This window comes from Poecilia mexicana, unplaced genomic scaffold, assembly GCF_051168715.1.
Source record: "Poecilia mexicana isolate PSO_F unplaced genomic scaffold, ASM5116871v1 scaffold_19, whole genome shotgun sequence".
NCBI classification, from domain to species: Eukaryota; Metazoa; Chordata; class Actinopteri; order Cyprinodontiformes; family Poeciliidae; genus Poecilia; species Poecilia mexicana.
Genome location: NW_028263388.1, coordinates 1,388,577 through 1,408,471, shown reverse-complemented (window position 1 = coordinate 1,408,471; position 19,895 = coordinate 1,388,577). Strand labels below are relative to the sequence as shown.

Here is a 19,895-nt window from a genome sequence, read left to right as displayed (position 1 = left end):
AAACAGAAACATTTATTTAAGATAAAAGAAGTGAAAGAAAGTACTAATAAAGCAGGAGCAGGAAGTGCTGAATCACACCAAAACACAAACATCTGTCATGAGTTAAAGCTGCTTCCTGTGGTAAACCCAGAATAAAACTCTAAACCGACACAAAGAAGCATCAGAAGTTTTAACGTTTTTATCACATTACAACCAAACCTGGACGGGTTTTATTCAGATTTAATGCATTTAAAGCACAGCCCTGAAGATGAAGGGAAATGATACTTAGTTTATAATTCTTCATACAAATTAAAACCAGAAAGTGTGGCAGGTAATTATTTTCTGTCAGGGCCGGCCCAAGCCTTTTTGGGGCCCAAAACCCAGCATGTTAGCATCAGATGCTTTATCATTTCCAAGCTCCTCTGTGTGTGCAACATACCTGCTATCATTAGCATCATCTGTATTTAGCTTACATCATCTCAGTGCTATTAGGGATTTTAATTTTAACCTTACAGAAGTAGCAAAATAAAAACACAATTATCTGAATTTTGAAATGCAGAGTGTTATTTAAGTGTTATTTTCAATATTTGAAAGTAGCATCAGCTGATAAACTCTAAGTTTACAGAAAACACATTTAAAATCTTATATTTCCCCAGCAGGCAGCTGCCATCAACAGGGAGAAATTAACCATTATTTATGGAGCAACTATAAGAACAATGTGGAAATTGTTCTTCCATGTATAATCGGACTTTGTATGATTCAATGTTATTTTAAACATGTATACATTTATTTTCTCAAGCTACACTGGTGCTCTTGGGTGCCCCCTGGTGGTGTTAAGACCCTAAGCAGCCGCTTAACCTGCATATGAATTGGGCCCGCCCTGCTGCAACATGTTAAAGATGTATTAATACTTTTTTGCTAAATATTTGACATCATAACAGTCACCTGAAAGCCATGCTATGTGATTCTTACAACCATAATGCATGACAATGGAAATAAATCAAAGGTCTCACTCAGTTTCTATTGGGCTAATAGAGCATCTGAAGCGTCAGCAGCAGAGCAGAGAGAGTAGAAGAAAGAAATCAGGGGTTAGTGATAGAGAACAGATAACCAGGCATGCATCAGTGCATTGATCCCCTGTTGGATCATAGAGAATGAGGAGTAATAATCTAAAATCAGGCCAACAGTCACCTGGTTATCCATGGTGTCCTGCAGCTGCCGGAGGATCCCGCATCCTGCCAGCCGGAGATCATGGAGGTTTCTGTAATAACCGGAGCTCAGTCTGATTCTTCCTGGAGGAGGACACAGGATAAACCCCCAAGGTGAACCACGGCCGGAGTCCTGTATTCAACCTGAATGTAACGGTGGGAGGCGTCGATGCTGCTTCGCTAGCATCAACACATCTGGTCAGCCCGACCCTGAACGAGCATTTCCCCACAGCTGGCGGCTCATGACGCGTTTTCACCATAAATAAAACCCGATTTATGTACAAATACAACTAAGCTTTTTTCTTTTTTTTCGCCGGGTTTCATTTATTACACATTAAATCTGACAGGCGAGGTTAAAACCTGTTAGCAAACAGCTAGCGCTGCAGCTAATAACAACCTGAACGGCTGAGGAGTTTAACAGCCAACAGCTCTAAATGTCCATGAAAACACCCAAATAAACTTTAATGTTCCCGCTCTGATAAACATAGAAGTACTTACAGGATATAGAAAGCCTGACTTTATCCGTCAAATAAATACCGAGTTTGTTATTTTATTTCTTTTTTCACGTCTCGTGTGTTGGTCGGTTACCAGGAGAGATTTCAGCCAATCAGAGGAGCCGCATCAGCGTTGGACACGCCCCCCGACCCCCCCCCCCCGGCGCCAGCTGTAACCAAGTTCATATCTATGGATGGATGAGACATAAACGGATGGATGAATGGATGGATGCTGCACACCTCTCAACCATCTGACTGCGTTTCATCCATCCATCCATCCATCCATCCATCCATCCATCCATCCATCCATCCAGTATAAACTCGCTCAGGCCTTTAAGGTCAAAAATTCAACACTGTTTTTATTTATTATAAATCAGTACATTTCTTATAAAAAAGTGGGCTTGAAATAAAACCATATTAGATGTAAACCAAACAGATCAGGAAGTGGCCACAATCTTTATGACGTCACATCCTCTCCACCACCCAGCAGGTCTAATTCAGCTCAGTCTGAAGAGTAATCATGTGGTTAGCATCGACCTGTGCAAAGCATTCAAGTACAGCAAATCAGCGGGCCGTTGGTCTGAGCAGCCAGCGCCAGCAGCATTAGTATTCGCATTATTCATCTTTTTATCTTTTATTTTGAAACTCCTGCCTGAGTTTCTGCATAAATTACCCACAAATCCTAGCTTTCAGTTCCTGCAGAAGAAGGAAGCCGACGTTTCTCTGCTGTCTTTGAAAGATGGCGGACATCAACGTCAGGAGAATAAAAAAAAAAACAGGATGAGGCTGGTACCATGGAAACGACCTCGATTTGAAACCAATAAAAATCAAATCATCCCCTCCCGTCTTCAAATTAAACATTTGAGCAGCAAACATTTTTGTCATTTCACTGCAAAAACAAAATATTACCAAATGGTTTTTGGTCTAGTTTCTGGTACAAATCTATTATTAAACCTGAAATGAGACAAAACTAATTAACAAGTAACTTTTCAGCTATTTATAGGAGATGGTTTTATGTCAATAATTCCTTAATACTTATGAAAAGGTTCTAGTTCTACTGGCAAGTTATTTCACCTGCAACACGAGAAAATGTCTCGCTAAAAGTGGAATAATCTGCCAGAATCGGTGGAAAGATTTCATTTCTGCAGTGAAACCTGAAAATGTGCATTTTTAACCAACAGGTTTAGTTTTTGATTAGAGGAATTAAACATCATCTGATGTTTTATTGCTTCAATTACAAATGTCGCACTGCAAAAACAAAATCTTAGCAAATGATTTTAGTTTAGTTTCTAGTGCAAATATCTTACTGCTTTTGAAACGAGACAAAATTAACTTATTAGAAACTTTTGAGCAAAATGTAAAGGTTTGCTTAAAGATAATTCCTTAATATTGATGAAAACGTTCTGGTTCAACTGGCAGGTTGTTTCACTTAAAACTTGTCTTATGAGCTAAATAATCGTCAACATTTCATCAACATCAAGGCGTCATTAACGTAAAACAAGCTCTTACTTCTTGCTGAAAAGTTACTTTGGTTAATTTTACAGTGTAATAAGAAATTTGCACCAGAAACTAGACAAAAATAACCTGGTAAGATTCAGTGTTTTTACAGTGTTTAAAGATTTTAATAAATGTTTCCAGAGGTCATAAAAGGTCAACCAGCTGGTCCACATTAAGGAAATCAAACAAAATAGAAATACTGTGTCAATCAACTGTGCAGCAAAATTGTTTGTTATAATTTAAAAGTTTCCCAATGTGTCCACAAACAAAACCAGAAGTAATTGGTATAAATTAATTTTGTGCAGGTAAAATATTCCCTGCATACAAAATCTGTTTGATTTTGTAAATAATGTTGGGGCCGATTGACCTTTGATGACCTCTGGAAACATTTAATGTCTTTAAACCATAGCGGCACAAACGTTGCACAATGTTTGACGCCAATTTAGTGATATTTGAAGGAAGTGGGGAGAGAAAAACAAATCTAAGTGATGCTTCTGCACCGAAATGGCAGAATTAAATCCAGAACCGATCAACCCTTCAGACACTGCAGCGCCAATCTGGAGCCCAAACCTTCACTGAGCCAAGTCAACAAACGGAGCCTGTTTCATGACTAAAACATGAGAGGATAAAACAATAACTTAAACAGAAGAAGTGCTTAAAACAACAGTCCTCAGAGCCCTTTGAAGAGGAGAAAACTGGAGCTCACTGCAAAAAACACCATCAGTCTAGTTTCTACTGCAAATACTCTGGCACAAATAATAAGCAACACACAGAAGCTTGTTTTCAGTAAATGATTCATTAACATTGGTAACAATGTGCTGGATTATTTCACTTATAACATGGGAAAAAGTGAAATAATCTGCCAATGAATAATTGATTAAAAACAAGCTCACATCTTCATGAAAAGTTATTTTTGTCCCATTTCAGGTGCACCAAGATATTTGACTAGAAACCAGACAAAATACTTGGTAAGAAAGAAAACAAAGCCAACTGATTAATTTGATTAATCGTGATTAACTGATTACTACAATAATCAATTAATCATAATTAATCATTTCACCGACATTTCAAATAAAACAAAACCGATTTAAGTAAAATTTCAGAAAGATACGAGTTTGTTTCCAGGGAATAATTCATTAATACTGATGGTAAGATGTAGAAGATCATTTCCTTTATTTCACTCATAAAATGTGGAAAATGTCATTAGAAGTGAAATTATCTGCCAATGGAACATTTTCATTAATATTAATGAATCATATTGAGCTACATGGTTGGGCATGTTAGTTTTCTCTTGTTTCAGGCGTATTAAGACATTTGCAGTAGAAACTGGACCAAAACCAACGGGTGAGGTTTTATATTTTTGCAGTGCAGGAACCGAACAGGAGCGAAACCAAAAGCTGAAATGGTAATACTACTAATTCCCAGAAGTCTGCTTCACTTATAGATCATATTCTTCCCTCTGATAGAAATATGTGTGGTTCTGAGGTCAGTGGCCTCCCCACGTCTGTGCGCCACGGCTTCCCTCGGCGTCCGGCCCGTTTGAGGCGGGGCAGTCCGTCTCCTCGTCCTTCGTCAGCGCCTCCTCCTCCTCCTCCTCCTCTCGTTTCCGGCGCTCCAGCTCCCACTCCACGAAGGTGTCGAAGAGGCTGGGCCAGGCCTCGTCCTCGCTGTAGTTGCTCAGGTCCGGCCCGATGGCCTGCGTGAAGTTCAGGAACATGTTCCACGTGTCTCTGGAGATGCCGCGCACGCCCGACGGGTTCTCGGCCAGGAAGTCGAGCCAGCGGTCCAGGACGGGCGGCGTGTCCTGCGTGAAGACGAGGCGCCACAGGGCGATGGCGATGTCGCGCTGCAGCGAGCGCTGGCCCTCGTCGGCGTCCAGGCCGAACTGGAAGGTGAAGCGGTACAGGTCCTTGAAGCTCTCCTCGCCCTGCGCCTCCAGCAGCAGGAAGGGGAAGCGGGAGCAGATGCCCTCGATGCTGTCCGCCCGGATGGCCTTGCAGCCCTCCACAAACTCCTTCCTGATGGGGAGAAACCAGAGCAGAGGATGAAAGCAGGACAACCACCTGCAGCCATCAGCTGAAAAAACAGGAATGAAAAACAAACCTCAAAATATGACAGACTTAAACCTCACAAGGCTGAAGTCATTTTATAGGAACAATTAAGTTATGATATTATGGAAATTAAGCTGTGCAACAATAAAGCTGTAAAACTATGAGAATAAAGTTGTAGAATTACGTGAATAAAATTATAATATTACGAATAAAGTCACAGAATTACAAGAAGTCATAAAATAATGGGAATTCTATTTATTTTTTATTTCAATCACTGATAAATTTTTAAGAAATATATTAATATAAAGCTGTAAAAGTCGTTAAATTTTGAGTCATAATATTCAAATTTAAATATACCTTACTGATACCAAAGGAATAGTAATAATATTACAAATAAGATAAAGTTATGAGTCAATATGTGGTACAAATGCGCAGACTGTGATCTGCAGCACATCTGAGGGAAACCAGTTCAAAACAGAAAAACTTAACTGGTTGGTTTAAAGGTAGAAAAAGTTTAACAGCAGCAAAAATGTTCAATTTTACCGTTTCCAAGATCGAAAGTCATTTTACTGAACGTTCCAGAAAACATGACTGAGTTTTATCCAAATGGAAACGGAAAGCTGCTGGCCGGAAACTTTCCACGTGAAGAAATAAAACTTCATCTAACTGGAGATCAACAGCTTTTAATGCAGAAACTCGGTGAGGTGCTTCAGTCAGAGTCAACAACGCAGCCGTGGCAACGAGAGACGCCTCGCTGCAGCAACGGGTGGGGGAGGGGCGCACAGAACCACTGTGTACATCTGATGTGAGAATCAACAGCAGCATCAAATTAATCTGGACTTCGGCTGAAAAACGGCCTGAAAAAGCAACGACTTCACCACCAGGCGGGAAAAAACATTAAATGTAGTTTTTAAAGCTGAAGCTGCCGAGGAGCTCGGCGGCTTCCTCCAGGTTCCGGTCCGAGTTTTAGACGGAACATTTCTGGGTTTTATTCTGCAAGACGAGCAGCAGAGAAAATAACAGATTTAAATAATTAGGAGCAAATTTAGGGCATCAGCCAATCAAACCCGGTAGACTGGGTTCTACTGGTCTGGGTTCTACTGGGTTCTACTGGTCTGGGTTCTACTGGGTTCTACTGGGTTCTACTGGGTTCTACTGGTCTGGGTTCTACTGGGTTCTACTGGTCTGGGTTCTACTGGGTTCTACTGGGTTCTACTGGGTTCTACTGGTCTGGGTTCTACTGGGTTCTACTGGTCTGGGTTCTACCGGGTTCTACTGGGTTCTAACGGGTTCTACTGGGTTCTACTGGGTTCTACTGGTCTGGGTTCTACTGGGTTCTACTGGTCTGGGTTCTACTGGGTTCTACTGGGTTCTACTGGTCTGGGTTCTACTGGGTTCTACTGGTCTGGGTTCTACTGGGTTCTACTGGTCTGGGTTCTACTGGGTTCTACTGGTCTGGGTTCTACTGGGTTCTACTGGTCTGGGTTCTACTGGGTTCTACTGGGTTCTACTGGTCTGGGTTCTACTGGGTTCTACTGGGTTCTACTGGGTTCTACTGGTCTGGGTTCTACTGGGTTCTACTGGTCTGGGTTCTACTGGGTTCTACTGGGTTCTACTGGGTTCTACTGGTCTGGGTTCTACCGGGTTCTACTGGGTTCTACTGGTCTGGGTTCTACTGGGTTCTACTGGTCTGGGTTCTACTGGGTTCTACTGGTCTGGGTTCTACTGGGTTCTACTGGTCTGGGTTCTACTGGGTTCTACTGGTCTGGGTTCTACTGGGTTCTACTGGTCTGGGTTCTACTGGGTTCTACTGGGTTCTACTGGTCTGGGTTCTACTGGGTTCTACTGGGTTCTACTGGGTTCTACTGGTCTGGGTTCTACTGGGTTCTACTGGTCTGGGTTCTACTGGGTTCTACTGGGTTCTACTGGGTTCTACTGGTCTGGGTTCTACTGGGTTCTACTGGTCTGGGTTCTACCGGGTTCTACTGGGTTCTAACGGGTTCTACTGGGTTCTAACGGGTTCTACTGGGTTCTACTGGGTTCTAACGGGTTCTACTGGGTTCTAACGGGTTCTAACGGGTTCTACTGGGTTCTAACGGGTTCTAACGGGTTCTACTGGGTTCTAACGGGTTCTAACGGGTTCTACTGGGTTCTAACGGGTTCTACTGGGTTCTAACGGGTTCTACTGGGTTCTAACGGGTTCTACTGGTCTGGGTTCTACTGGTCTGGGTTCTACTGGGTTCTAACGGGTTCTACTGGTCTGGGTTCTACTGGTCTGGGTTCTACTGGGTTCTACTGGGTTCTAACGGGTTCTACTGGGTTCTAACGGGTTCTACTGGTCTGGGTTCTACTGGGTTCTACTGGGTTCTAACGGGTTCTACTGGGTTCTACTGGGTTCTAACGGGTTCTACTGGGTTCTACCGGGTTCTACTGGGTTCTACTGGTCTGGGTTCTACTGGGTTCTACCGGGTTCTAACGGGTTCTACTGGGTTCTACCGGGTTCTACCGGGTTCTACTGGGTTCTACCGGGTTCTAACGGGTTCTACTGGGTTCTAACGGGTTCTACTGGGTCTAACGGCTCTGGGTTCTACCGGTCCTGGGTTCTAACGGTCCTGGGTTCTACCGGTCCTGGGTTCTAACGGCTCTGGGTTCTACTGGGTTCTAACGGGTTCTACTGGGTTCTAACGGGTTCTACTGGGTTCTAACGGGTTCTACTGGGTTCTACTGGGTTCTAACGGGTTCTAACGGGTCTAATGACTCTGGGTTCTAACGGTCCTGGGTTCTAACGGCTCTGGGTTCTAACGGGTTCTACTGGGTTCTAACGGGTTCTACTGGGTTCTAACGGGTTCTACTGGGTTCTAACGGGTTCTACTGGGTTCTACTGGGTTCTAACGGGTTCTACTGGGTTCTACTGGGTTCTAACGGGTTCTACTGGGTCTAACGGCTCTGGGTTCTACCGGTTCTGGGTTCTAACGGGTTCTACTGGGTTCTAACGGGTTCTACTGGGTTCTACTGGGTTCTAACGGGTTCTAACGGGTCTAATGACTCTGGGTTCTAACGGTCCTGGGTTCTAACGGGTTCTACTGGGTTCTAACGGGTTCTACTGGGTTCTACTGGGTTCTAACGGGTTCTACTGGGTTCTACTGGGTTCTAACGGGTTCTACTGGGTCTAACGGCTCTGGGTTCTACCGGTTCTGGGTTCTAACGGCTCTGGGTTCTAACGGGTTCTACTGGGTTCTAACGGGTTCTACTGGGTTCTACTGGGTTCTAACGGGTTCTACTGGGTCTAACGGCTCTGGGTTCTACCGGTCCTGGGTTCTAACGGTCCTGGGTTCTAACGGTCCTGGGTTCTAACGGTCCTGGGTTCTACCGGCTCTGGGTTCTAACGGTCCTGGGTTCTAACGGTCCTGGGTTCTAACGGTCCTGGGTTCTAACGGTCCTGGGTTCTAACGGCTCTGGGTTCTACCGGCTCTGGGTTCTAACGGTCCTGGGTTCTAACGGTCCTGGGTTCTAACGGTCCTGGGTTCTAACGGCTCTGGGTTCTAACGGCTCTGGGTTCTAACGGCTCTGGGTTCTAACGGCTCTGGGTTCTAACGGTCCTGGGTTCTAACGGGTCTGGGTTCTAACGGTCCTGGGTTCTAACGGTCCTGGGTTCTAACGGTCCTGGGTTCTAACGGTCCTGGGTTCTAACGGTCCTGGGTTCTAACGGTCCTGGGTTCTACCGGTCCTGGGTTCTACCGGTTCTGGGTTCTAACGGTTCTGGGTTCTAACGGTCCTGGGTTCTACCGGTCCTGGGTTCTACCGGTTCTGGGTTCTAACGGTTCTGGGTTCTAACGGGTCTGGGTTCTACCGGTCCTGGGTTCTAACGGCTCTGGGTTCTAACGGGTCTGGGTTTGAATAGTTCCCGCTATAAGGACCTCGGTGCCGTACCGTGTAAACTTGCACATGGTGGCTGCCTGAAACTTCCAGGCCAGAACCAGAACCCGGAACTCGGCCGGGTCGACGCAGAGGTCGTTGCAGAACCGCTCCATGCCCTCCTCCAAGATGGCGTCCTCCAGCTCGTCCTTGTAGCGCGCGAACAGCTCGTCGATGCGCGGCATGGACAGCCCGTCGCCGTCCTCCCTGCACGGCTCCCTCATGGCGGCGGAGATGACGGGCGTCTCCACGGTAACCTCTAAGGCCTTGGTGCCATTCAGCAGCTCGCTGGTGGATTTGCCAGAGGGGGCGCTGCAGTCGTCTTTGTGCACGCCGCCGCTGGCGCTGTCGACCCGCTTGTGGGACTTGGACGCGCTGTCCTTGTCTCCGCTCTTGCTGCCCAGAGACGACGTCGGGTTCTTACACTTGGTGACGCACTGGCCCATGTCTCTCGTCTCTGTCCTCCTCGCCGTCAGTCCCCGTCCGAACCGCCCACACACCTCTTCTCTGGCCGGGCGAGATGCCTCAACATACCCTCAGGCCTGAGAGACGAACAGGTGCATGCTGGGAATCTCTACAGTCAATGTTTTTATTCAATCAGAGTGAAAAACAACAGAACTACCTTTCCCAGATCTGCCAAAGCTTCAACTGTCGAACCTAAAAACCCTGAAAGAGAAAAGGAGAAAAACATCAGCTTCACTGTATGTAGGTCTGGACTTGGACTAGGCCATTCTAACCCTTTGATCTAAACTATCCCATTATTTAATTTCTCCTTGTGATCAAAGCATTTTTTGAATCTCTCTGCCTGGATGCAAGTTTGGACAATAAATAAATAATAATATATATCACAATAAACATGTGATCAATGTCTGATAGAACCGCACAGCATTCTGGGAGATGTAGACAGAGGAAAGACTTTAGTCACTGCTAGCTAAGCTAGGTGGTAGCATCAACTCTCTCGCTCTTTGGTTGCCTAGTAACAACCTGCTAGGTAACCGGGGCAGAGGCAGATTAATGCTTCAAATTAAACCATCTGAGTGAAAACTGTGAATGAAACAGGAAAGGTTTGGCTGCATTTCAAATATTTCAAACAAAAAGCCTAAAAATTATCAACAGACCGACGTGAAACGATTATTTTGTGTTCCTGTTTTCAGCCTTATTGTCCAGAACCGGCTGGACAACATGGAGGGCAAGCAGACCAGAGAGCGTCACCATGGCGATTCCACTGGACAGGAAGTTACTAACAAACAGTAATATTGTTTCAACTGTATAAAAATAAGGGCGTAATAATGTAAGTCTCCTGTCTCAAAGAATAATAAACTTTAAATTTGTACCAAACCCTGGAACAGGAGGACATTTTAAATATCCAAAACAAAACAAACTATAAGACAAATAAACATTTACTAAAGTTGATTATGAAGTCTATGGAAACAAAGTAACTCTTCAGAAAAATATCAGAATGGAAATTAGAGATTATTTTAATTTATCATGTTCAGAGTAAATTTCAAAGTTGAGTTTGAGAAGTCAAAAATTTAGCTTGAAAAAAGTTTTTTTCCATAGAATTTCTGAAATTTATTCAAAAATTTCTGAGTTTATTTAAAAATATTGCGATATATTAAATGTGTAGTGATTTAGCAAAAAACAACTGAATATTAGATTTCCTTTGTATCGTCTGAGATCAAATCAGAGGAATAACTGCTCTTCTGTTTTTCCTCCTGAAGGAGGAGAATCCGCCACGTTTACGTCCCATAAAAATAGAAACTAAAATCTCATCCTCACATCGTCTGTTAATCTGTTTGTCTCTCTGAAAGAATTGTTGGCTTTTAGTGGATCATTTCTCTGGAATAAACCCAGAAATGTTAGAATCAGGCGTCTGATTCTCACACTTCCAGCAGGTCCTGATTTCTTTACCCAGAAAACAATCAGCCGAAACAAATGATGAGGATTTTTATATGTGAATTCCAGATTTATGCGTCAGATCAGAACACGATGGCTTTGGGTAAACGGACAATAAAACGTAAATAATCCTATCTGTGGGATTATTATGGGATTAAGTCGCAACGTTCCCACATTTAGGAGTGTTTTTCACCCGCAGCAGCGACCAGAGACTGTTTCTGTTTAAGTTCACCGTTCGGGTCGAGCTTCCTGGAGCCGTCGGCGTTTCGGCTCGTTCACCGAACAGATGATTCAGGTTTTCCTCGGCGGGTTCTGGCCGCGCTCCAGACAAACGCAGAAAAAGCCCAGACTCATAAAACGTATTCTAATCATTGATGTTGCAACGTGATGCTGGGAGTTTCCTGCGTTTAGATGTGGGTTTGCATCAAGGCCGGATTAATCATGTGGTTCCGCTGGTTGGACCTAATCCATGATTCAGAGCCGTTCCTGGGAAATATTCTGCAACGCAGCAATGAAACATCAAGATTGCTCAACTTTGGTTGCAAAAGTTCATCCAGAATACTTTTCCAAACAAAACTTTTTCATATTTTACCAAGCTGAAACCACAAACCACTTTGGTCAGATTGGATGAAGGGTCACAATTTATCATTAACTTCTTATGATAAGAACTTTATTGTCTCAATGAATATTTTTAGGGATGCAAAGACATAAAAATTTATTAAAATATTGATATTTGATATTAATTTACCAATATGCTGGCTCGGCCATATTTACCCATATTTTACTTGATTTATCATCATAATAATTAATAGATTCCTTTATTACTAAAATAATTGATAAACGTAATCAGTTTGTTTTCTTATTCACTGGAAAAAAAGATGTGAAGTTTGAGGCTGAAAATTTTAATCTATTCTGGGATTAAAGGCAGAAAAGGAGACAAATTTCCATTCAGTTGACTTCAGAAAGCTGGACGTTTTTCTTAGACAGTAACAGAAGGGGATTCATAATGTAGAACTGATGATAAGCATTTATTCCTTGTATCTTTTAGGGAACTGTTGGGCTGTAATCATAGCCGGCGTGTTTCAGCTGAATGAGACGAAGATGATGATGATGATACTTACATAAAGTCTTTCAGAGGGCATCGTCTTTCAGATCTGCTCCATCATTGCGACCTTGACATCAGCAACGCTGCAGTCAAGCAGAACGGGACACCTCATCATTCCCAAACCTGCAGGGAATATTTCCCTCTGGATGTCATTTAGCCACAGCTCAACCTAAACTTCTCAAAAAAAAAAAACATTATTACTGGTTTAAATCTGACTTACAGTGTGGCTTTGAGCAATTTTCCATGTCTCAAGTTTGAGGTTTCCTTCCTAACATCTTACACATTTCACAGCTCAAACACATGCTATTAATTACACATCAAGTTGCTGTTAGAGGTCAGCTCCAGTCTGTTTTGGATTAGCAGTGGTTTGGTCCATTCCTGATACACAGAGGCGGTCCAAGACCAAGTTACCAGGGGGCCCAGGAACCGAGTTTATAGCTCAATCAAACTTGCAGTTTTTAAAAATACTTTTTTCCCCAATGGGCTTCTGTAGTTTAGGATGAGCATCTAGCTTTACAGTTTGAATCAAATACAGTTTGAATTTAGACTTTGAATTTACATCAACTCCCAGAAGGAATGATTGAAATAAATATTTGTTGTCAGTAATTTCTTTTGAAGAAAATGAGAAAAATAAAACAAATCGGATTTGGTATGAAAGAAAATAAAACCTTATTTTTAAGGTATATTGCTCAGCCTTTACAGCCATGGGCCCCAGACAAAATGAATCAAAAGAATATCATTAAATCACTTAATATTAAGTGAGAGAGTCACAAGTGTGAGCTCTGATCAAGATGAAACTGTGATTCTGTCTCAGTACAGCTGAAAAAGTGCAGCACCTTCATTTTTGCCATTGTTAAAGTAAAACTCAGACAGTAAAAAATGAAACTGGGACAAAAAGTAAATTAGAAATGTTTACAAATGTCACAAAAAATTAATTTAATAATTTCTCCTCAGTAGAGGGGCGCTAGCCTCCCGTTGGCCCTCTTCTAGAAACGCCTATGCAGATACATTTAAAGGTATCCAGGATAACCTGCAGTGATCAATGCACCGGGCATGTAGAGACAAGTCTGCCTCAGTCGTAAACTGGCCAGCCTGGACGTCTGGAGGCCTACTTTTATCCACAACAAACCAGCACCATGTAACTCATCCAGACATCAGTTTAACCGGATTAGCTGGTCTGAAATCTGTCCGAGTCAAAGCATAGTTTCAATATCAACATTTAACATCTGCAATACTGCTGTCAGTGGCTCACTTTTATCAGAAATCATCTTTAACGTCGTTTTAGGAAGTTAAGTTTGGTTTAAAAAGAAAACAGCCGAGCAAAACCGAGTGATTCTAACAGCAAAAACAGTCCCAAACGAGATGTAAACAGCGCTTTTAATCCGATGTAAAGGCGACACTCTATGCTGTTCCGAGCTAAATTCGTTATTACCCGCCGAGGAGCTGCTGATCAATAATCCATGATTGGTCAGGAGGACATTTAAACATCTCCATCTGAAGAGCCTGGCCCAGGCGGCGCCGCAGCTACAGCTTAGCTGCGGCTAAGCTAGCTCCTTAGCGGCTCACAGCACTGCAAATATCCGACAGAAAAAGACTCACCTTTCCGGAAAATTACGTGTTGAGTGGTTTCAATGTACATCATTCCGAAAAAGAGGGTTTAAAAAAGCAACAAAGAAGTTAAATAAGTTGGTCGAAACCCCGAAGTGGAGCAAAAACTCGTAGAGAGCTAGCTAACTAGCGGGGACAGCAGGCGAAAGAAAACTTTAACACCAAAGTTGGTTGTTTTTCTGTTTTAGGGAAAAAATACGCAAAAACGCTGAGAGTCGGAGTTTGTCTTCTAGTCCATTTAGAGTCGAGTTCAGTGTGAGAAAAAAGAAACTCGGAGTAACGCTGCCTATTTCTTTGTGCTTCCCCTTCTAGTCATTGAGCGCAGCTACATTAGAGACATTTTCCTGCATCACTTCCTGCCTCCCAGCAGCCAACAGCTGATCTCCATCCGAACAGGGCCGAGCACCCAGAATCTGGGGCCCGGTTCTCTCTGGCACCTTCCTGGGTTATAATAGTTAGAGGTTTTTCATTATAGTTGAGTTTAATTTAGTTGTGACTTTTTATTTATTTAATTCAGTTAGTTTTAATTTGTTTTGTAGAGTGTGTTTGCTAAATTTTATTAAATATTGTTCAGTCTTTAAGATTAGTTTTTATTAGTTGTAGTAGTAGTTGTAGTTTTTTCATACTTTGGTTCATTTTTAGGTGCAGAATGCAAAAACGTTGAAGTATTGTGTATATGTATATTGATTATTATTGAACAACCAACTGACTCTGGTAAGCTTCCTCTTTAGCAAGCTAAATATTTGTGTCTAAACTAATTATTTTGTTTGGAGATAGATATTTAGTTAGAAAAATAAAGATTTATCTGAGAACTAAATATTTAATTTAAAACTAAATATCTATCTCCAATTTGGTAACTAAATATTTAATTTGAAAGCTAAAAATTTAGTTTGTGAAATAAATATTTAGCGTATTTATATACAATATTAAGTTTTGAAAATAGATATTTTGTAAGAAAAAATGTTTTTTTTAATTTGGAGTTTCAAATTTAATCTACAAACTAAATATTTAGCTTAGATTTAAACATTTTGTTGTCTACTAAGTAATCGGTTCCTAAAGTATTTAATTGATATTTAGTTTACCTAAATATTTATCTTGTTAATTAAATATTTATTTTGGAACTCTGAGATTTATAAATGTAGGAGTACTATATGACTTTGAAAAATGAACACTCACCTTTTTTTTCTTTGAGACGGGATAAATAAACCAAATTATTGTTGCTAGTACTTCACTGTGTAACTTTACAAACTTTAAAATAAAGTATTTTTGAACTGAACTGAAGTTTATGCACTTTTTATTTAACTACAGTAATGCACAATAAATTACAATCTCCCATTTTATGAGGTACGTTAAGCTTACCTTCTGAAAATAACAGCTATTTATTTTACATTATTTATTTATTTATACATTATTTATATGTATCTTTTATTGGAAATACTCATAGAGATTAAAACTTCTTTTCCGAGGCTGAGAGACGGACATGTTTCTTCAATATATATAGGGTGAAAATATGACCTCAATAGTTATAGTTAATCATAAGACGCATAAACTTTAGATTTTTCAAATGCTGAGCTGAAGAGTTCATAAACAGACCTCCATAATCCATCAGATGGAGAATGAATTATGTAATCAGGTGTGTTTTGAATTGGAGTGAGAAACGCTTTTTGTTTCAATAAAAAAAAAAACTCAATTTAAGTCTCAGTTTAGAGAACAGTTTGTCAACATCTCATATCAGCATAACTCAGTATTTGTATCACTCCTTACTAGGCTCATATTTTGGTCTGTTTTGTTCTCTTTCTGTTGTAATATTGCATATTAAAGTTTGGTTTTCATCATAATCGGTGGAAACAAAGGCCTGAAAACATCTGTCTGTGTGGAATTAATCTTTAGGGATGGAGGTGCTGAAATAAATGAACTTTTTAGTGACAGGATGCGAATTCACGAGCAGTGTTGCTTTAAGACTACGTCATCAGCCAGCGACTATGTCACCTCTTTAAAAGCAAGAGGTAAGGTCGCGTTTTACGCTTTAAATAAGAATAAATTATGTAATTTAAAAAAAAACTATGACTCCTTAACATCAATGTTAGCATCTTGGCTCGGGTCTATTGTTTGAGACGCAGTTATTTTTTCTAAAATATATTTTTAGGAGCGAAGTTCGGCTGAATTGGTTCATTCCGGGGAAGCGAACAGGATCCAGATTTGCGACTGGATTATTTTAGGGTGTTTTACAACCCTCCGAGGAGATCTTCAGCGGTTATCCAACAGCTTAATGGAATAAGTGATGAACAAAAACATTTTATGTCAACTAGATTTCCTTCAGGAGCTGTAACTGAGTTATAAACACCAGCCAAATAAGTAGCAATGAAAATATCAGCTTTTATTCATATTCCGTTCAAAAATACTTCGTTTATACCACAAGGAAATAAAATGTTGTAACTCGTATTATTCAAGGTTCTTCACAGAATTGCTGTAGACGCAGATTGCTGTGAGCTGCAAGGTTCTCCTGTAGGGATCTGTGTTACAGCAGCTCTGATGAAGCTTCTGACCGAAGGCTGTTGTTGTAAAGCAGTCTCATGAAGACGAGGCTCAGGCTTGGCCATCATTTTCTCCATTACAGAAAAGGAAAATCAACAAATCTGTTCAGAGGGAAAATACTTGACTCATTTTTGCAGTTTAAAATTCATTTGTAAAGTTAATAAAATTCCTCAAATGCCAACTATTTTTGCAGATATTACATCATAAAATATTTTATTCTCACTTTCTCTTTCTCTTTAAAGAACTTCAATATTCTACAGACAGTAATCAGAACAAAATTTGTTAATTACATGTAATTCATAATGTATAAGGAAATTACCTTGTTTAAGTAGAAGCTAGTTTGTTTCCCCTTTAAGAAATAACATCAGTGCTTGAAAAACGTATTTTGGGTTTATTGTAGTTTCATAGTTTCTTATTAAACATTGTTTGATCAAAGGCGTTTAAGTGTGAAAATAAGGACGTTTGTAAGGGTCAAATAATTTTACATAATGCTGCATTTAAATGATTGTTTTCTGTCACATTTATATTTAAACTTAACCTGCAAAGACAAAAGTGTTAAATAATGAACAGCTAAACAAATGAAAAGCTCACGTTTTACATTTTTGATCCAACATTAGACATGTTTAAGGTATTTTCTAATATGTGGAGTGAGACCATTTTTAGATCTCTTGTTTTTGAAAGTCTTTAACTTTCCAGTATAAAGGTAAAGAAATATATAAATAACTGAATTAAACCGTCAGTTAAAGCTGCAGTATGAAACTTTTATAAAACATGTTTTTTTTAAACTGTTAGGACACAGATAATCTGTGAAAAGTTCAATCTCTTCCACTTCCTCCACTGTCTGAAGAAATGCACCAGAAACAACCAATGAGAGCCATAAGGAGGAGGGGCTTAGTGCTGTCAATCATGCTTGTGAACTCGCTGCTGAATGTGCTAATGGTGGAGAAATGACTTAATATACAGGAAAACTGTTTACCTGCCATCATTGGTGGCTATGCTAATTAGTCTTAGCATTCACTTTGTTGTAGGGTTCGGGGGATAATTGACAGCACTAAGACCCGCCTCCTGGCCCTGATTGGTTGTTTCTAATTAGCACTGGAACCAAACAGACAATCTGTTTGGTTCCAGATTATCTGTCTGGAACCAAACAGTCATGACTTGGTGACAGCTTAAACAAAATATGTAAAAAGATGTTTTTAATAAAAGCTACATGCTGTGAGAGTCGCAGCAGGTCCTGTGTTTAAGGCGGTTCTGATGACTTCCTGGCTGCTTTCCTCAGGTCCAGATGGCACTGTCCACTCGCTCCACCGTGTTATCTCTCTACATCCGGGTGTTTCGGATCGCCCGGGCCTGGCAGGCCCAGACCGGCGCTGTGAGCGACTCGGAGGCGGAGAGGCGGTACATCGAGCTGGAGGCCCGGTCTCTGTTCAGGCAGAACCAGCAGGTGGGAACAGCAGCTGCTGGGTTTATGTTATATTTTTAATTCATTATGACTTTTTGTTTAATTCAATTAGTTTGAATTGGTTTTTAGAATATGTTTGCTAGTTTTCATTAGCTATTGTTTGTTAAGTATTTAGTTTTAGGACCATTTTCCAAAAATGTTTTCAGTTATTGATGAACAGACTGACTCTGGTGTTTTCTCTAAACTTTTCATGGTCGCCATTTTGTAGACTAAAAGAAACTATAGTTAGTCGACTGACGATGTAAACTGCCTGTGTGGGGAAAAAATGAGTTGCATATCACTTTGAAAGGTTAATAAATAGATCATAAACACAAAAACAAAGGATGTTATTTCTATAATTTCAGTTATTTTTATAAATATGTGATATAGTTCCAGTTACAGTTTTTTATTTATTTATTTAATTTAACAAAAATGTTTTCTCAATTTCACTTTTCAATATTTTGTTAGTTTTAGTTAATTATGATTACTTTGCTTCTGGATAATCTGGTTGAAAAACGAATCATGAAATAAACATTTCATATCATTCAGCCGATCTCGATAATTATTGATTATTATTAATTTTTTTTAATAATTGAAATACTGCCAAACTGGCTCCGTGTCATTTCCTGTTTAATCCAGTTTTCTCTACATGTTGTTTATTTTTTTGTTTATTTTTTAGCAGTTATGAGGCAAAGTGGGGAAACCAGCAGGTTGTTGCTAGGCAACCAAAGAGCCAGAGAGTCAGTTGAATCCACCAACCTGGAATATTATGGAAGATTATGGAAGATTATGGAAGATGTATTCAGTGTTGATATTGATCACTGCCTGTCCTGATACATAATAATATTGATTTATTGTCCAGCTGTTCCTTTCTAACCTTTCTTGCTGTTTTCAGCTCACAGATCCAGAATCCATAAGGAGATGCATAGAGGAATGTGAAGCGAGGATAGAAATAGGTGAGGATGGATTCAGTCAGGACTTCTGCTCATTTCAATCAGAGCAGAAACAAAGTGAAGGAGGTTTTTACGACATTTTAAACAACTAAATTAAACAAAACAACAGAAACAACAAATAAAATGAATTGTGAAGTCTCAGGAAACAAAATTATTTTTTATCATCCAGCTTCATGCAATTAATTACTTATTTGCTTTTTGCGACAGGCCTAATTTCATAATGAAACGTTAATATCAGTCTCTTTCTGTTCAGGTCTGCATTACAGGAATCCGTACCCCAGAGCGGTGAGTAAGCGCCCCCTAGTGGCCGGGTTGTGAATGCGACAGGAATGCGGTCTGACGGCCTGGTTCTGCCCACAGGCCTACCTGCCTCCTCTGGGTCTGGCCACGCAGCGGGGCAGGCGGCTGCGCGCTCAGCAGCGCCTCCGGAAGCAGGCCAAGCCCGTCTACCTGCAGTCCCATGATGACACCTGAAGGCTCCCCTCACCGGTTACCATGGTTACCTCAGAGAGGAAGCCGGAGTCTGCATCAGGGGCCGAGCTTCTGCAAGCGGGTACTGATCCGAGATCGGACGCCGTTCAGGAGAAAAAACTTTTTATTTTTTAGGCAAAGTGTTGAGAAAGTCCAAATACTGTTTCATGTTTTATTCATCATCATGTCTACCGTAATTTAATTAATAAAATGTCTGAATGTTTTAATCTGTCGCTTCAGCTGATAATTAAAATTTCATAGTTTCAGCATCTTAGAACCCAGAACATGAGGTTGGCATGAGATTTCTGAATGATCTCTGATTAATTTCTGATTCATCTGAGCTGAATGGGTTAGGATTGGTCTATGGCCTATACAAAACATCTTAATTACACTTTTTGTAGAAAATAATTCTTGGATAATAACATTTTCTTTCAGAATGAGTTATTTTAGGGCTCCGTCACTTTAAATCCAAATAAACTGCTGCTGGCCAAGTCAACGTTTACACTGTGAAAATGGCTGCAAACAGATGCGCAATTATACAAATGTACGTCTTTGAAAGGCAGAAGTGGAGCCTCCTGCACAGCCAACTAGAATGCAGCAAGTGGTTTCTGGATGGTGAGTCAACAACAAAACTCTTGTCTTTTCCAGCAGCCATTGTACAGCGAATACAGCGGGAAAACCAGCTGACCAAATGTGCTGGAACTCTACTGGGGTTGCTAGGTAACAGGCAGAACTCTGCTGG

General features: G+C 40.9%; 3 protein-coding genes across 8 annotated transcripts in view; 1 reads left to right on the top strand and 2 right to left on the bottom strand.

Moving 5' to 3' along the window:
- katnip (katanin interacting protein) overlaps nucleotides 1-1,928 on the bottom strand; it is a 33,129-nt gene extending 31,201 nt beyond the window's left edge. For all 3 annotated transcript variants that reach the window (XR_015761481.1, XM_014968282.2, XM_088000873.1), the window contains exons 1-2: nucleotides 1,686-1,928; nucleotides 1,171-1,271 (exon numbers count right to left, since the gene is read on the bottom strand). Coding sequence is in view for 2 of the 3 variants with exons in the window: in XM_014968282.2 (XP_014823768.2) it covers nucleotides 1,171-1,182 (12 nt within the window). In the remaining variant the exon portion in view is untranslated. The remainder of the gene's footprint in view (nucleotides 1-1,170; nucleotides 1,272-1,685) is intronic.
- An 85-nt stretch (nucleotides 1,929-2,013) lies between these two features.
- Nucleotides 2,014-14,130, bottom strand: dcun1d3 (defective in cullin neddylation 1 domain containing 3). 4 transcript variants are annotated; one of them, XM_088000875.1, is made up of 5 exons: nucleotides 13,745-14,130; nucleotides 12,162-12,319; nucleotides 9,767-9,810; nucleotides 9,160-9,686; nucleotides 2,014-5,196 (listed from the first exon to the last, which is right to left on the bottom strand). In XM_088000875.1, the coding sequence occupies exons 4-5, from the start codon at nucleotides 9,588-9,590 to the stop codon at nucleotides 4,665-4,667; spliced, it is 963 nt and encodes a 320-aa protein (XP_087857001.1). In that variant the 5' UTR covers nucleotides 9,591-9,686; nucleotides 9,767-9,810; nucleotides 12,162-12,319; nucleotides 13,745-14,130; the 3' UTR covers nucleotides 2,014-4,664. The 4 variants fall into 4 exon arrangements, with proteins under 4 accessions (XP_087857001.1, XP_087857002.1, XP_014823784.2 ...); XM_088000876.1 differs by having other exon boundaries at nucleotides 12,162-12,314; XM_014968298.2 differs by having other exon boundaries at nucleotides 12,162-12,268.
- A 1,560-nt stretch (nucleotides 14,131-15,690) lies between these two features.
- lyrm1 (LYR motif containing 1) lies at nucleotides 15,691-19,380 on the top strand. Its single transcript, XM_014968279.2, has 5 exons — nucleotides 15,691-15,759; nucleotides 17,568-17,732; nucleotides 18,625-18,685; nucleotides 18,936-18,967; nucleotides 19,043-19,380. Exons 2-5 carry the CDS (start codon nucleotides 17,574-17,576, stop codon nucleotides 19,154-19,156), a joined length of 366 nt encoding a protein of 121 aa, XP_014823765.1. The 5' UTR covers nucleotides 15,691-15,759; nucleotides 17,568-17,573; the 3' UTR covers nucleotides 19,157-19,380.
- Nucleotides 19,381-19,895: the final 515 nt, after the last annotated feature.

Coding starts and splice junctions, on each gene's coding strand:
- lyrm1 (XM_014968279.2), top strand. CDS start 17,574: ATGGCACTGTCCACTCGCTCCACCGTGTTATCTCTCTACATCCGGGTG. Junction 18,686..18,935: donor TGAAGCGAGGATAGAAATAG/GTGAGGATGGAT, acceptor CTTTCTGTTCAG/GTCTGCATTACAGGAATCCG. Junction 18,968..19,042: donor GGAATCCGTACCCCAGAGCG/GTGAGTAAGCGC, acceptor TTCTGCCCACAG/GCCTACCTGCCTCCTCTGGG.
- dcun1d3 (XM_088000875.1), bottom strand. CDS start 9,590: ATGGGCCAGTGCGTCACCAAGTGTAAGAACCCGACGTCGTCTCTGGGC. Junction 5,197..9,159: donor ACCATGTGCAAGTTTACACG/GTACGGCACCGA, acceptor TCTCCCCATCAG/GAAGGAGTTTGTGGAGGGCT.